Source organism: Aulonocara stuartgranti (genome assembly GCF_965226115.1).
Source record: "Aulonocara stuartgranti genome assembly, chromosome: 3".
Lineage (NCBI taxonomy): Eukaryota > Metazoa > Chordata > Actinopteri > Cichliformes > Cichlidae > Aulonocara > Aulonocara stuartgranti.
The window spans coordinates 56,852,267-56,870,319 of NC_138941.1; the positions used below are offsets into that span (position 1 = coordinate 56,852,267).

The 18,053-nt window shown below is 42.6% G+C and overlaps 2 protein-coding genes across 5 annotated transcripts in view; both read right to left on the bottom strand.

Moving 5' to 3' along the window:
* The window catches only part of LOC309701865 (uncharacterized protein), a 51,930-nt gene extending 51,702 nt beyond the window's left edge, over nucleotides 1–228 (bottom strand). The window contains exon 1 of the transcript XR_014275270.1: nucleotides 79–228. The gene's annotated coding sequence lies outside the window, so the exon portion shown is untranslated. The remainder of the gene's footprint in view (nucleotides 1–78) is intronic.
* The window catches only part of LOC309701843 (butyrophilin subfamily 3 member A2-like), an 8,969-nt gene extending 2,582 nt beyond the window's left edge, over nucleotides 1–6,387 (bottom strand). Inside the window, exons 1-6 of one of the 4 annotated variants that reach the window (XR_014275268.1) lie at nucleotides 6,157–6,387; nucleotides 4,820–5,197; nucleotides 4,619–4,711; nucleotides 4,441–4,538; nucleotides 4,178–4,358; nucleotides 513–3,567 (exon numbers count right to left, since the gene is read on the bottom strand). Coding sequence is in view for 2 of the 4 variants with exons in the window: in XM_082526130.1 (XP_082382256.1) it covers nucleotides 4,326–4,358; nucleotides 4,441–4,535; nucleotides 4,619–4,711; nucleotides 4,820–5,197; nucleotides 6,157–6,250 (693 nt within the window). In the remaining 2 variants the exon portion in view is untranslated. Of the gene's footprint in view, nucleotides 1–512; nucleotides 3,568–4,158; nucleotides 4,359–4,440; nucleotides 4,539–4,618; nucleotides 4,712–4,819; nucleotides 5,198–6,156 lie in introns of those variants that run through there. The other 3 variants (XR_014275269.1, XM_082526130.1, XM_082526129.1) reach the window with 3 other exon arrangements.
* Nucleotides 6,388–18,053: the final 11,666 nt, after the last annotated feature.

Sequence of the window (18,053 nt, forward strand, 5' to 3'; positions counted from 1 at the left end):
TTCAGTTTGATCCAAATTTCAAAAAGTTACATTTTAGCTTTAAGCTGAAAGCAGAGTTTAAGTAAAACATCGGTTTACCTTGAACAGGTGCGATTAAGAAAGCCGAGCACAAGATTAAAGTCCAGAGTGGAAAAGTGTAAGAAGACGAGCTGAGCCGGGACATAACAACAAGTGCAGAGACTGACGGGGCGACTCGAACTTCCTCCGCTCCTAAACGTGACTGCTGAGTGGCTGTCAGGGAGACGCTCTTATTAAGACGTCATGCGTAATTTTTTCCATGAAGGGCGTGTCAAACGGTCGTCATGACAACAAAACAAGTCCCACAGCTCCGGTTTGCTCTGTGACTAGTGAGTGACTGACGCTGTGTTGTAATCATCAGTGACGTAGCAGTGTCTAGAAATTAACTGTGATGTCATTCTAAATGTTGATATTTTGAAAATTCTCATATTTTATTTGGAAGTAAAATGTAAGAGAAACAGAAAAACACGAGATTACATGATACCAAAGCAATGTAAGTAAGTAAGTAAAGTTTATTTATTAAGCGCTTTTCACAGAAAGGCAGTCACAAAGCGCTGTACACAAATATTAAAACATAATTGTAGTGGTAAACTATTCCACAGACTTGGTGCAACAGACTGAAAGGCTCTGTCCCTTTTCGTCTTCAGTCGTGTAACAACCAGCAGACTCCGAGTCTGTGAGTGGAGATGACGAGCAGCAGGAGCAGTGTATTTTATAAGAAGCTTGGATAAATGTGCTCTGTATGTTAAAACAAGAATTTTAAAGCGAATTCGAAACTCTATTGGGAGCCAATGTAAATAATATAAGAATGGAGTAATGTGAGCATGCTTGCTAGAATGAGTCTGGCTGCTTTTGCATTGCCTGGAGGCGAGAGAGAGATGATTTATCCAAACTAGTAAACAGAGAATTACAGTAATCTAAGTGTGATGACACAAATGCATGAATGAGTTTTTTCAGTTCAGCTGAGCTGAGGAAACCATATGTCGCAGTTTAGAGATGTTTCTTAGTGTCATCTCCGCTACATACAGTACAGAATACAGAGAGACGACGAGGCTCCAGTTACAGCAGTGCAAGTAAACAAACAATAAATATAAGAAGAGTAAGAAAATAAATGTACACTTTAGGACTCGGGGTAAAGGATCAATAACAATTTAAAAAAATTTATATTTTACAGTTTGAGGATTTAAAGTCTCACACAACCCATCGAAAGGGGAGGGGGGCGGCTGCTATAATCCCACAAGATAGAGCACATTTCATTCATAATGTTGTAAGTGCAAGCCCATTATGTATTCATGATTTGAATCCCGAGTTGTGTGAAATCCCAGAAATAAACCTCAGACAAAGCGAATCTGTGAACTAATAGCAACTATTAGGTTATGTTGTGGTTGGGGGATGGGTGTTCATACTGGAGTGCAAATGATGGACAAGAAAAGTTCAAAGCCATCAGGTGCTCAGTTTAGAAAAAAGAGAAAAGAAGAGGAGGAGAAACGAGCAAACTGCCACTGCAAACATGCTCACTGTGAAACTGATGTAACCCCACATGTAGAGTGTGCAGTGTAAAAAACCTTTTGTCAGGAATCAAATAAAGAAAACAGGATGTTCCTGCAGGTGGGGGATGTCGATCATCGTATTAATACTGTAACAGCTGTGCTTGTTGTGTTTCCATGCAAATAGCCTGTCAAATGTTCCATCTTTCCTTAAATACATGATGATAAGCTATTCTGTTTTTTTCTTGTTTTTATTTTAAATGGATCATTTTGTCATTGGATTCATTGTTTATCAGCTGGTCGACCTTGTAAATGTCCCTGCTGATATCTTGTTGGGCTCCTGCCTTGAAATGTTTGAAACCCTTTAAATATGTCACCGGTTTGAGCGCACAGACGTGGTTGAAAAGCTTCAGCAGGGCTGGATCTACTTTGCCAAACCTGGGTGGGTAACTTGGGTGGGACATGATCAGCTGAGTTATAAACTGCAGGTTGCTGGTTTGAGTCTGTGTCTCTCACATAATAATAAGAAAAACAAACACTTTTACTAAACTGTAAAAGTGTTTAAAACATCTTCACATAGCACACATCTGAGGGATGGTGCTGTTACATTGTTCACGCAAAATCAAAGCAAGATGCCAACAGGTAATAAGAAGGAAAACACACTGACGAATGTTAAAAAACTCGAATGACCTGAAAGAAGATCAGCAGCATGATACAATTCAGAGAGCAGATACACAACCAGGTAACCAGGTTAAAGCTCCCTCAGATTGTTGTAACAATCTTTTGGTGGTGAGCACCTAAAATCAAACAAGTTAAGAGTTGTATGTCGCTTCATATTCATTCAGCTATCTACCGTCAGCCCGAGCCATGACTCAGTTATTCACATTGACACATTTTTTAATCTCTCAGTCTACAAAAATACTTATATATTGTTTACCCAATACTGAATATAACGCTGTATTGTCAAATTTGTGTTGTCTTTTTACGTATGCATATTAGTGTGGATTTTGGCGTATCATAAGAGGGACATGGGGGAGGCTTGTGTCAGGAAGGACACTTGGCATTATTTCAGCACGTAGTTGAAAGTTGTCAGAGCGTTTGTCCCACAGGTTGGACGTCAGTTAGAAGAGGAAACGAAGGGAGATCCAAGGAGTTTATGGTGGAAGCTGAGGAAAGAAGAATATTTCATAGAGTTCAGATAAGAGCTGAGAAAGGCTCTGGGTGGTAGGGAAGTGTTATCAGATGACAGGGAAAAGTAGAGCCGTAGTGCTGAGCGAAACTCTGGACAGAGGAAAGAAGACACTGAAAGTTTGCTGTGGTATGAGGAAGTACGGGAAAATATTCAAAGAAAGAGGTTAGATAAGAAAAAGTGGGAAAGCCAGGCAGATGGAAAAAGCAGAGTGTAGCACTGATAGGCAAGGCACACAGCAAAGAGAGAGGGGGTAAAGGAAAAGGCTGACAGTGGGCTGTATAAGAAAATGATAGATTATATTACAGATATTTGGCATCCAGACTGGAGCAGACAGGGATCGAACCACCAACCTTTCAAGTAGTAGGTTCAAAATAAATGTAATAAATTAGCCATTCCTTTTAACCTTAAACCCAGTCACTACAGAATATCTTTTAAATACAAGTGTGGTTAAATGAAGGAACCACTGTATCAGTGCACATACATTTGACAAAGTGCTGGAGTTAATTAACACAGTGCAGGAGGTCTTTCTGTACTTCAAGTACTCAACTCACAGTTCAGTTTCACTGAGACATTAAAGATGGTAGAAAAAACAAAAGAAAACATGTGAAGTAAGAAAAACAATCAGATCTGATCAAATGAACTACCAAAGACTCCGTTTCCACAATACAGTCAATAAAACAAAAGACGTCTCTACATGAACTCCATAAATCCAGTTGTTGTCACTTGAAAGCTGCTGATGCTTTTGAAATCTTCAGGATATTCACACGCTGTGATCTGCAGTGGACGCTGGGATCATCCTGGACAACCTTCCAAACCAAACTGCCTTTCAGCAGGTGATGCACATCAGCCAGCACTTGATCACAACTAAAGCTGGAAAATAAGTAATTAAATAAATAAATAAATATAATAAATCAAATGCTATTAGCTACTGGAGCTACATAATGAGACCACAAGTTAAAGATATCTTGAAACCAGCTGATCGTTCTGCATTTAACAATTTCCAGTAACTCTAAAAATAATTCCAAGAAAACTAAGTATAATGGTGTAACTGTAACCTGACATTTCAAACTGGTGAGGGAGGGGTTTTTCCACAGACCAGAGCTCTTTATGATCACCAGGAAGCACATTTGGAATTTATTTTAACCTTGAATAAACCCTTCAGTGTTTTCCACAGTGAGATAGTTTAACCAACGTGAGTCGATGTGGGAAACAATCACACTTTGGAAACAAAATTACCTCACAGGTCACATTTAAATCCAAGAACCATTGCTTCATTGCATCCCAACCCACTTACATTCAAAACTTCTCTGTTATTCATTTGATCTTAATATAAAATTAGTTTAGTGTTAAGTTTTCCTAAGAGTACAACGCTTTATTTTAGATTTGTTTTTAGGCTCTATAAGTGTACTTCACACAGCTGTTCAGGTGAGGCGTCAAGATTCAAACCCCAGTCAGACTCACATCCTTTTGTAGGAGTGACCTTATGATGATCTCAGTGCTGCTGGACCAGAGTGTCTCTCTGTGGCTGCTGGTTTGAATTCCCAACCTGACTGAAGATCCAGGGAAGATAAAGCTCTAACGCTCTCAGCTCCATTAACACCAGCGTTCCTAACAATGCCAGGTTACTGTTATCTTTGCGTCTCATCATCCTCTGGTTGCTTCTGTTGAAAGAAGGTGAAAAATTAGCCAATCTGATGACACAAGAATCAACAACAAGTTTGTGTCTGTTTGTTTCTTTCTTACATTTACACGGTCAGAGAAACATGGAGCGAAAGCAGCGACAGCCACAACTGATATAAAGGCAAAGATAACGACGACCACAGAGACCCTGGACCGACCTGCTGATGTATGAAAACGTTTTACTAAAAATATCTCTCAAATGGAAATGATGCAGACGAAAGTTGGACTGTTGGACTCTCACTATTTCTTGGAGTCGTGTCCTGAGGATTTGGAGTTTGGAGGATTTGGGGATGCAGTGGGCTGTCTGTCGTCAGGTTTTTAGTATTGTTTGGATCTAAAAAACAAAACAAAAAATACCTCAAAAACAAGTAGAGTCGAAATCTGTTTGTGAAACTTGCCTGAAAAGTTGGAAATGAGTTAAAAACAAAACAAATCTTCTCACCGACTACAAGTTCAACAACAGCAGCTTTCACTCTGCTCTGCAGCTTGGGGATGAAACATCTGTATCTGCCGTTGTCTTCCTCCGACACGTTCAGGATCTTCAGTGAAATGTTCCCGTGTTTCATGTCGTCCATGAACAGCTCCGTCCTCCTGAAGTACGAGGCCATCTTCATGTCGGGGACCTCCTTCCTGTCCCTGTACAGGTGAACGTACTCCACTCGGCTCAGCCGGTCCGACGGGTCGGGCTTCAGGTCGGGTTTGGACCACTCCACCGTCAGACCCTGGACATCGAACGTGGGCTCCAGGTGACACGGCAGGATGACATCATCACCCGGAGCAGCGATGATTGGAAGATTTGAACCAATCACCAGAACCTCACCTGGAAATATGGAAAATCAAACCTCCCGAACTCCCACAGACCCCTGTGGAGTTACACAATGACAACCTGAACAGTTTGAGTTTTTGTGCTTGGGATACAAAAACTTTTCATTTAAAAAAAGCCTTATTTTCCCAAAAACTTTCCGTTTTATATATTTTTGCTAAAATTACAAAAATTGTCCGTTCAAAGTGCTTTATAATGTAAGATAAAGATCCTACAGTATTTCTGGAAAAACACTAACAATCCGATTCTTCTAATGGGCAATCAGTTGGCAGTGGAATGATCTTTTACAAATCAGATCAGACAGATTATTATCAGATTATCTGAACCTTTGATCTCCACTTCAGCGTCTGGGGATTTTCTTGGGGTTTTTTCCAGATTTAATCTTGGAGTCCTTTATAATAAATAAATATACATTTTCTAAATCTAAACCAATTTTTTTGCTCTTAAAAAGAAAATAAAAGAGTTCTGAGTCAAATATATCTCGCAGAAAAGCTAAAAAGCTATTAAGACTTTGTAATTCTGCTCCTATGTGAATATTTTCCTAATAATAAACCAGCTTTCATCGTTCCGACGTGTCCTTTTGTCCTGTTCTTCTGTGTTTAAGCATCTATCGGTTGCTAGACAACCATAATAGATCTCAACACAAAGACGGGACGCTCATATTTTCAGATACGATTTGATTTTTAATGTTCGATTATTTAACGTTTCTTCACATTAAGTCTACATAAACGCGCAAACGTGAGAGGAAAGACGCTCATTACGAGTGCAGAACTTAGCGGTGAATCATCAAGCCTACTCTCAGTGTAACTCACTGATAGCTGTCATCACTTTCATTAACACACAGTAAAGCAGCAAATTAGAATTCGGCGCATTAAAGTTCCCACAAATGTAACAGTTACGGCGCCGATCCAAACACACACGGATGCTGAGGTGGTTTAATAAATGGATCCGTTTACCTTGAGCGGGACTCCTGACAATGAAGCACAGCATAAAAGCCCAGAGAGTAACAATGAAAGAGGCTTTCTTTGAGTCTGAGCAGCAGGTACACATAATAGATGATAACAAATATAGAGCCGCTGTCTGAGTGAAATGACGATTCTTCTTCTTCTTCTTCTTTTATTTCTTTTCGTTTGTCTTTTTCTGTAAAACTAGAGTCGGCTTTTCTTCTGCATACTCGCTCAATGACTACTTGTCACAGTCAAGCAGTTTGACATTATGGTGGTGGGGGTGGGGAGATTCATGCGCATTGCGATTTGATTGGTTAAACTCTTTACTAAAATAACTAAAGCTTTACTACTTCACTTCACAGGTCTTTGTCTCCGTGTTTCGAGTTTTATAGCATAATTCAATAGAGATTTCTACAGAAATTCATTACTTGACTATTACTTTTTTCAGTTACAGTTGCCGTACAAACTGTGGTTCCGCGTCATTTCGGTAATTTGGCTCTTTCTCTACTTGGTGTAGGGAAAACAAATGTCTCCATCAGGCAGAAAGTACCGCCAGGTGCCCTGATGTAAATGACACCGGTGACTTGTAATACCGGTGACTTGTAATACTGAGTTTTCATGGATTACATTCATGTTGCACAAACCGAAAACATGCTCCATCCTTACTGATGCAATCTTACTTATTGCAGAGTAAATGTAGAAATTGACCTCTTTGTCATGTTATCTGTTGCCACGGATCTGACAGTGTTTGCACCATCCTCTAATTCAGCGAGCTCTTTAGAAAGACTCATTCTTTCACAAGACAGAAAGAAAAGGCAGACTGCCTGGTGGTTTTTTTACGAAGGTCACAGAGTCAGCTGCAACATCTCCCTCTGCGTATCTGTACATCTCTGAACTACTGGGAAACGCTGGCAGATGTGACACGATTTTCAGTGCGTGTCACAGTGTGAAAAGGGGTCATACAGTGAGCATACAGTAAAAGCAGCCTGACAGTAGCGGTTTTAGATACGAGCGACACGGGCGGTTTCCCGGGGCGGCATCGTGGTGGGGGGCGGCATCACGGGCATCGGCAAAAAAAAACCCAAACAAAAAAAATGCTCGTAGCCTTCTCATGCTGCCCCCACATCAGCCAGCGCATATTGGGAATGGCATAGGCACCGATCGGTTTTCTATCGCCAATTTGCTGGGAGTAAGGGCGCCCTCCGTTAGCGAGGTGCGCCTGCTGCTTGCTGCACAGGGAGGAGAGGGCGGGGCTGCGGGGGATTCTCTGGCTGGCTGGAAAATAAAAACAAAACAAAAAACACGAAAACACCAGACATCATGATACAGACTTATAATTTGCAGCGATGTTTTTTCGAAACGTGAAAAGTGAGCGCGAGAGTCCTCGGTGCGCCTGCTCGCTGCTGAAGTCAAAGTAAACTTTATTGTCATCTCCGCTACATACAGTCTAGTATATAGAGAGACGAGACGACGAGGCTCCAGTTACAGCAGTGCAAGTAAACAAACAATGTATATAAGAAGAGTAAGAAAATAATATACACTTTAGGACTCGGGGTAAAGGGATCAATAACAATTTCAACTTTATAATTTACAGTTTGATGATTTAAAGTCTCACACACAACCCGTCGAAGGGGGAGGGGGCCCTGCTGCTTCCAAATAGAGCACATTTCATTCATAATGATGTAAATCCAAGTCCATTATTTATTCATGATTTGAATCCTGGGTTGTGTGAAATCCCAGAAATAAACCCTAAAGTGAATCTGTGAACTAAGGTGTAGGTCTGTTAGGTTATGTTGTGGCGATCCTCGAGTTGGGGGATTTGTGTTCATACTGAGTGCAAAATTAAAACCAATGGAAGATGGACAAGGAAAGTTCAAAGCCATCAGGTGCTCAGTTTACAAAAAAAGAGGAGGAGAGGAAGAGGGAGTGTTCGCCCAGGGCGCCAAACAGGCTAGGACCACCAATGCAGCCTGACACACAATTTTGCCACTGCGCTATTTCAAAACACCAGTTTGCATTATTACTAAATCTAACCCTGTTGGTCCCGTTACCTTTAACCCATGCGTTTTGTTTTTCTTAAGGAGGTATTGCAGTTGTTGCGACACACTCACAGGCTCATTGTGCCATCAACTGTTGGGTTCAGATGATTAATCAGCCTTTTTGTTTCATCATTTCATCATGAGTTTGACATTTTGAATGCTTCTATTTACATAAACCTATCCAGTGATATTTTAACATGATTTCAGTCTGTTTCGAGTTTAAAATGCATATCTATGCATATTAAGTAACAGACTGATAGCTGAGGATCATTACACAGCAGGGATTTATTTAAATGCCGGTAAAATTGAATTGGTCATATGTTCATTCTTTAGACTGTAGGTTTGCCCAGTGTAACTTCCTGTTGTCAGGAATAGCGAGCACTGTGGTCAGTGAATGCTGGAACAGCTGGATAATACAATGATACATTGTTTCTGTACTGCATTTTATTTCACATATTGTCTGCATCCTTTATCCTTTGTGGCACTTTGGGAAGCAGGTGGAAAATGTGATGAAATCTTTTCTAAATTTAGTCGTTATTTCATTTGTTTCCCATCTATTTAACACCTGTTACCTTTGACTTGTAACAGCTATGTTGTGATTTCTAATGAACTGAGTAGATGGTTTGATGCCCAGCAGGAGTGACTAATATTTTCCTGCCTATAACAAGTGAATATAAAGTCCTCGTGGGAGAACATTGTCAGCACAACGCCTGGGCTTAGCTGTTTTTTTATGACCAGCAGCATAGTTCCGGAGAACTGCCCATGTGTGTCCAATTTCCTGCTCAGTTCTCTTCTCAATAACAGGAGTGCTCTGTTCATGTTATTCCTTTGGTTTTTTGGGGAAGTTACAACCAAAAGCACTTTTTATTCCATGCATCAATACAGCAAACATTTGCCACTGAATCATTAGAAGACCATTAAAATTTGCAGACACCGAACACCATGTTACAAAGTCGGTATGACAATGTCAATGATTTATACTAAAGTTAAGCTATGCTAAAGAGAAATTTGACACATTTATTTTGTGATTAAAAGTCAAAGATGATCTGACGTGTCACCCTCTGCTGCTTAGGGAACAAAATGCAGGAAAGCCCCATGAGAGATTCTTCGAAGAGTCCCAGTGAACCATTAAACTCATCTAAGCCCTGCAGCAGTAAAACTCTGTGTGAACAAGTCCAGGAAGGGCCTGCTGGGACTTGCACATGAGATTACATATTCTGGTAACTGTTAACCATACAGTCGAGCTTATATTCCTGTAACTATGATCTGATGAACCAATGACAACATAAAACAAATAAAAAGCTTTTATGAGCAAATTTTTGAAGCTGTAAACACAAAATCTGACATTTCCTCTTTTATAACCCCAGTAAATAATAAAATGATAGTTACTGGCAGTGATCTGGTCTATATATCTGTTTCTCTATTGAAACATTTTTCCAACTCTTACCCATCACTGTATGCTTGGGTTGAATGGCCTGCTTTGTTATTTCATAGATGAAAACTCTTTTTTTTGGTCTGCACTCATCTAACTTACTGAATCAATTCATCAAAGAAGTGTGATAAACTATTGTTTTTGGTCCCAACACTCATTTCTTCTGTTTGCCACTAAAATTCGCACTGATTTCGGAAAAAAATGCATTCAGATTTTCAGCTCCTTCCTCTTGGAATCAGTGGCAAAATCACCTTAAAGGAACTTAATGTCATTTTAAATGACTTAGTGCTGTCAGGGCTCTGTGTGCGGGCAGGCGGAGATGGGGATCCAAATGCAGGACTCGGAAAACGGAATGCAACTCAAAACCTCAGCTTTATTGCTGGCAAGAAAACAAAACATGAAGTGAGGACTGAACACTGAGACCAAAAAACACACAGGCATAATCTGATGGTACGACGCAACACTGGGTTGAGGACAACACAGGGCTAATGTGGTAATCAGGGAATGGGTAACAGAAGGGAGACACAGCTGGGGGAGATCAGGGCTAACGAGACGGGAGAGCTAAGCTGCACACTCTAACATAAGACAAAGGTCGTGTCCAAATTCATGGGCTGCATCCTCCTGAGGACCCGGCCTTCGCGGTCTACGTTGGCCGGGTCCTCAGAAGGTCGGGTAGGCCGGAAGTAAACGGCAGTTTACTTCTTTTTTTTTTTTTTAACTTATTTTTACTTACTTTTTTTTTTACTTATTTTTTGCTCTGGTTTACATCCCAAAATCCTCTAGTCTTATAGTATACGACAGCGGATCACTTGTAAACATCGGTGCCAAGGTTGCACATCTAATCTTGGACACTTTTAAACCCGACCCTTCCTGGTCGCCAGAGATTCTACGCGGCGCGGAGAACAACGAAGGCTGGGCCGCTCATCCGAGGCGCAGAACAAAGAAGGGAAATGCGCTGGCATTAGGAATGAGACAGCAGGCGCATCGCGCACCACTGCCCAGTATCCTACTGGCCAATGTACAATCCATGGAGAACAAGCTCGATGACCTAAGAGCAAGGGTCACCTTCCAACGTGACATGAGGGACTGCAACATTCTGTGCTTCACGGAGACATGGCTGACCCCCACCGTGCCGGATCAGGCCGTAACTCCGTCGGATTCATTCTTTGTGCTCCGCGCGGACAGAACGGCAGAGTCAAACAAAACCAAAGGTGGAGGAGTGTGTTTCATGGTAAACAGAAAGTGGTGTGATGCCAGGAGCATTTCTACTCTTTCCAGCGGCTGCTCGCCACATCTGGAGTTCCTGAGCATTAAGTGCTGCCCTTTCTATCTGCCCCGTGAGTTCACCTCAGTCATCGCCACAGTGATCTACATCCCACCCCAAGCGAACACAGGTATGGCTTTGTCCGAATTACATGATGTGCTGAGCTCGCTTCAAAACAAGGACCCTGGCGCAGCCCTCATCGTAGCAGGAGACTTTAACAAAGCGAACCTCAGACAAGTCATGCCAAACTTCTACCAGCATGTTTCGTGTTGTTATGGTTCAAAATATTGGGGATGGAGACAAGAGAAAAAACCACAATAACAACACTGGTCCGGCCGGGTTAAGTCAAACGATGATTTTAATGATCACACACGTGGGAGATGGACACTGTATGCAGACAGCCTCTGATCTCAAAATGGTGGAGCATTGCTCAAACTTTTATAGCCTCTGGTGCCCCCACCTTATCATAAAAAGCCTAAACATTCACATGCTTTCTCTCACACAGCGCCTAAGCTACAACCTTGGCTCCCTGTCTCTCTGCTCCTGCTGAAATGGGGCAGACAACTCCAGTATATTCTGTTCTCTTCTAATCAGACAAATAAGACAATAACTTTCTGCGAACAGTATTTCTTATAACTCAGCAGTATAATGCATCATAAAACAATATCATTCATTCACAACAAGTCAGCAGTTTAATGTAATGCAAATTAGTTTAACTAATGCAATAGTTATCAGCTTCTTCTAATTCAGGAGAATAATGCCAACTAAAACTACATAATAATTCACAATCTTTAATTAGGGGTCTAACATGGCATAAAATAATATTATAATCTAACAGTGTCCAACGAGAGGGGATCGTATTTTGGATCACTGCTACACGCCATACAAGCAGGGCTACAAAGCTGTCTCTCACCCTGCTTTTGGGAAGTCTGACCACAACGCCATCTTCCTCATTCCCCAGCAGTGTTGGTCAAGTTACTTGAAAAAAGTAATCAGTAACTAATTACTGATTACCTCCCCAAAAAAGTAATCCCGTTACTTTACTGATTACTTATTTTCAAAAGTAATTAATTACTTAGTTACTTAGTTACTTTTTAAAAACACGATTTACAACCTGAAGAGGTGATAAAGCGATAGATCTTTCAGCCCAATTCTACTTTTTCTACATAATCCATCATACAAAATGTAATCAAATGGAAAAGTCTCTTTTTTTTAACTTGTTTTATTAGTTTTAATCTTTTAACTTTATGCATCAAGCAAAAATTTAATTATATGCAACATTCTCTGACTTGAATAAATTAGTTTAACATTTAAACCTATTTTCTGCACATTCCAGCACATAAAATAAAATATTTTTTGTGTTTACACTCAGTCTTTCAAATAGATGCAAGTAAAACACAGCAGAAAATAAATAAAGTCAAAGACTCAGCGGTCCTGTTGCTCTATTTTCACCTGTGAAGCAGGACTACGGTAGGCGGAGGTTTACCCTGGTGCAGGTGTGCCGCGGTCAGTTGAAGAATCCGCGAGTTTCTCTGGGAATTTCCCATTACGTCGTTGCGCACTTGGTGCTTGCTTGGAAGTTTAGAGGTTTTTTTCGCTGTAAAAAGAAGTTTTCTTCCCACGCACAACGGACGCTAATGTTTTGTCACTTTTTATGGAATCAAACTCAAAGTAAGGTCAGTACTTCCACGCTTTAAACGCTGCACGCTCATACTCTCTCCCACAATCGATATGTGATCCATTGTTGATCTGCACACAGCTGTTGTCACTAACGGCGCACTCGCTTACGCCACTGTCGTGAGACATTCTCGCAAAAAATCACGGTTTTAGTAAAGCAGTAACGCAGCGTTACTACGGGAAAGTAACGGTAATCTAATTACCGTTTTTGCAATAGTAATCCCTTACTTTACTCGTTACTTGAAAAAAGTAATCAGATTACAGTAACGCATTACAAGTAACGCCTTACTGCCCATCTCTGTTCCCCAGTATAAACAAAACATGCGGAGGGAAGACGTGACCACGAGGGAGGTTAAACGGTGGACTGCCCAATCAGAAGCTACGCTACAGGACGCACTCAACGACGTCGACTGGGACATGTTCAGAGCATGCGCAGTCGACATCAACGAGTTTACGGAAGTAGCAGTATGCTTCGTCAATATGCTAGCCGAGGAGATTATCCCCACTGTGAGAGTCACCACATTCCCAAACCAGAAACCGTGGGTGGACAGATCGATCCGCACTGCAGTAAACGCCAGGACCGCCTCCTACAACGCGGGTCTCGCCACTGGCGATATGAGCGCCTACAAAGCGGCCTCATACGGGGTGCGGCGCGCGGTGAGAGATGCCAAACGCCAGTACCGGGAACGTGTAGAGTCCCGCTTCCACCAGGGCGACACACGGAGCATGTGGCACGGACTACGCACCGTCATCAGCGAGAGACCGGTGACCAGCATCGCGGAGCATGACGTCCGAGCGGCACTGAGGAGAGTGAACACAAGAAAAGCGGCGGGGCCAGACGGCATCACCGGCCATCTGCTGCGCTGCTGTGCTGACCAGCTAGCAGGTGTGTTCACTTACATCTTCAACGAGTCCCTGGCGAAGTCTGTGGTCCCCGCATGCTTCAAAAGATCCAACATCATCCCTGTGCCCCAGAACAGCAAACCCTCATCCCTGAACGATTACCGGCCAGTTGCACTGACCTCGGTAGTAATGAAGGTGTTTGAGAGGCTGCTGAAGAACATCATCTCCTCCTCCATCCCAGACACCACAGATCCGCTGCAGTTCGCCTACCGATCCAACAGATCCACAGAGGATGCCATCGCCCACGTCCTGCACACCACTCTCAGCCACGTCGACAAGAAACAGGGTAACTATGTGCGAATGCTGTTTGTTGATTACAGTTCAGTGTTTAACACAATAGTGCCCTGCAGACTGTTCACAAAGCTCAGGGATCTGGGACTTAATAGCCATCTGTGTGCATGGGTGTTGGACTTCCTCACTGGCAGAACTCAGGTGGTGAGGGTGGGTAGATGCATCTCTAACAGCATCACCATCAACACAGGAGCACCTCAGGGATGTGTCCTCTCGCCACTGCTCTACTCCCTCTACACTTCAGACTGTGTGGCCACCCACGGCTCCAACACCATTGTGAAGTTTGCTGACGACACAGTGGTGTTGGGTGCCATCTCCAACAACGATGAGGCGGCCTACATGGATGAAGTGAAGAATCTGGCATCGTGGTGCCAGGACAACCACCTCCAGCTGAACGTCAGCAAGACCAAGGAGCTGGTGGTGGACTTCAGAAGGGGTCAGCACAGAGACTACAAGCCCATTATCATCAATGGAGCTCCAGTGGAGAGGGTGCAGTCCTTCAAGTATCTTGGTGTCCACATCTCCTCAGACCTGACATGGGCTGCCCACATTCAGGTCCAGACCAAAAAGGCTAGGCAGCGCCTGTATCACCTACGACAACTGAGGAAGTTCAGGGTCTCTCCAAAGATCCTCAGGATTTTCTATACAGGCGCTGTGGAGAGCATCCTCACACAGAACATGACATCGTGGTTCGGGAACAGCTGTGTGAAGGACCAAAAAGCTCTCCAGAGAGTGATCCGTACAGCAGAACGCTGCTGCAGGATTGCTCTCCCCCCGCTTCAGGACACCTACACCAGGAGATGCCGGACTAGAGCAGCGCAGATACTGAAGGACCCGTCCCATCCTGGAACAAACTGTTCCAACTTCTGCAATCTGGTAGAAGGTTCCGCATCATCCAGGCAAGGACAGAGAGACTCAAGAGGAGCTTCTATCCCCAAGCCATCCGGGCCCTAAACACACACACCCGCCCTCTCACATCATCTATAACTGACTGAGACAGGACTCTTCCAGACACTAAACCAAGGCACAATGTACATTTCAAATTCCTTTAATTTTAAATATGTTAATATTGTCTATCCTGTAAAATAGTCAGAGGTCTATTCATATTAATGTACAGAATTCACCTGGTTGCTGCTACTACTGCACATTCACCCAATGTACATACTATATATATATATATATATATATATATATATATATATATATACATATATATATATATATGATGTTCTTCCTCTACCCCCCCCCCCCCCCCCATTTTTGCACATGTCGAGGAGCGTGTCAGGCTACATTTCACTGTGTGTTATACTTGTATGACTATGCATGTGACAAATAAAGAAACTTGAAACTTGAAACTGAAAAACTAACTAAAATATAACAGGACACTGGCAAAAATTCTCGACCGTCTCATACTTCTGTTTAATCAGTTCTCTGTTTGACGTTTAGTCAGCTGTGTAAAAACCAAGTAGGAACCCACCCAGGGGATTAATAAAGTTTTAATTTATCTAATCTAATCTAATAACTTTAATCTCAGCCAAACCGATTTACTCACGAACAAACAAAACACTGAAAAAAGCCCAACAATATCATTTTTAGGTTGTCTAAGTGACTTATATATTACGTTTAACCCAAGCAGCGAAAGTCCGCGGTGATCTGAAAATGATGTGCCGGGAGTTGTGCCGTTCTCGGCCGCATCAGTAACCCTCAAGCTCCCGGCTAGCTATCGAGCTGGTGGGTAGCAGACGTCTCCGAAAACGTCGAAGCACTTTTGCAAATATGCGATATCTTGATAAACCGAGCAGGTATTTGATGTTTACACAGCTACTTGCCTGAAAATATGTTAAAAGTTTATTTTGTGACCCAGAAAGATTAGTATGAGTAATTTTAAAACTTAGTAGCGGCCGCCATTGTTGGAAACTGGAGTTTGGCTGGGCTGCGCTATGAATTCTGGGATATGGTGGGCCACGAAGGACACACTCGACCCATCCTTCAAATTCGGGGAAAAGGAGGACGCATTTGTCGGCTGTCTACGAATTTGGACAGCCTTCGGTGCATCACTGTGATGTAATCGGTCTACAAATGCGTCCTCAGGAGGATGCAGCCCATGAATTTGGACAGGACCGACTTTCACAATAAGACAGGAAACAAGAACCACTAAACAAAGATGCAGACATGACACTGAGAGACAGACTAGACACTGAACAGAAACTCCAATACACATGAGAACCCAAAACCTAAGAACTGATCCCTCACCAAGAATAACAGAAACAGATCTATAATGATAATAATAATAAGCACCAGAACATCAGAAAACAATCCATAATGCAAAAATAAACCAAAATATAAGAAGCTCAAAATGCTGGGTCAACACTGACCCAGAACCGTAACAAGTGCAGTTATTTCAGACAGCAGTGGTTACTGGCCTCTCTTGAGGAAGGGAGTTTTAAAAACTCAAACTTTCCTGGTTAAAGAAAGAAAGAAAGAAACTTCCCCCTTTCTGTTAGTGTAAAGACATTGAAGCTGATTCTTAAAACATCAACACTTAATGATTATTAATACAAATTAAGACCAGCCAGAGATGTCTTAAAGAAATATGTGCACTTTAATCAGTACACCTCAGTTTTGCTTCATTCAGTGTAACAGAAGACTTTCTTTGTTTATTCCTAAAACATTGTTACATTGTTACCAGTAATTATGCTCATCCATTTATGACAGCCACAGTCATTTGGATGAGCACCGCATCAGCTGATAAAGGAATCCAGACTGTGTACTGACTCAAACTGGATTCAGACAGCAGCAACAGTGATGACTCCCTCAGTCAGTAATATGGACATGTTCCTACAGCTGCAGTTCAATGTTCAGGGCACAGAAATGTTACCTGGCTTTCCCTCCATAACTAGTGCATTTCCACTCTGTTTTACTGGGGGAGTGAGTGCAAGAGTCTGATAGCTTGTTGGAAATAAGATATCTCGCAGTGTGGAAGATCGGGTGAACTTGATGATGTGGTTAGAGCTGTGTAGGGCAGTGCAGTCGTGTGTCAGGAGAGTGAACAACAGTGGGCTGAGAACATAACCCTGAGGAGCTCCTGTGCTCAGCCTGATGGTGCTGGAGATGTTGCTGTCGATTCGGATGGACTGAGGCCTGTCTGACAGGAAATCTAGTATCTAGTTGCAGAGAGAGGTGCTCAGTTTGCTGAGTTTCTCAAACTAATGGTGTTGACTGCTGAGCTAAAGTTTATGAACAGCATTCTGACATAGGTGTCTTTCCTGTCCAGGTGGGAGAGGGAGAGGTGAAGTGCAGTGGAAATGTCATCCTCGGTCAACCTGTTCGGCCGGTATGCAAACTGCAGCGGATCCAGTGAGCGGGAGAGGTTGCTCTTCACATGTGCCATGACAAGTCTCTCAAAGCACTTCATAATGATGGGGGTCAGGGCGATGGGACGGTAGTCATTCAGGAAGGATACTGAGGATTTCTTTGGCACTGGGATGATGGTGGTGGACTTGAAACACGCTGGGACGATCACCTGGCTCAGCAATGGGTTGAAAATGTCTGTGAAGACATCACTCAGCTGATCAGAGCAGTTTCTCAGTACGCGACCTGGGATGTTGTCTGGTCCAGCAGCTTTCCGTGGGTTGACCTTGATGAAAGCTCTTCTCACATCGGCTGCAGGCAGAGAAATGGTCTGGTTGGTGGTGGGGGGCATGTCTTTCTTCGCTTGTATGTTGTTCAGTCCATCAAACCATGTGTAGAACTTGGTGTGAGGGAGAACTGCACTGAAGGAGAAAGATGACATTGAAGAACAAGATTAAGATCTGAATATTTGTTTTTTTTTCCTATTGAGGCCTGTGAGAAGCAGGATAATTAATTAAAATGATAGGACCTAATGAAGTTAAAGCGAGTATCAGAAGGTGATTTAAGTGAAAATAGCACAGTTGTAGGTGATAAATGGGCTTCTTATTGAGTTGAAGCCTTTATGTTCATGGCCTGAGTGACACACCAATTTGTGACCACTCAGCGCTTACAAATCAGACAGGGGCGAGGTGGAGGTCAGCTGGAGGTTAAAATGCTGCTACTGTCACACACACAGTTGTCAAATCAGCCATTCAGCAGTGTCGACCTGTCTCACCATCAAACATGTTTAAGGGAGCAGAGAGAGTTTTATCTCCGACTTTATCTCACAGGAAATTTCAACACTTGAGCGTTGGCTGGTGTTTTGAATCTAAGTCAAATACATGAGAGGACTTCAGAGGACGACTGAGGGGCCAACATACACTTAGAAATGTTCATGCTAATCATAAGG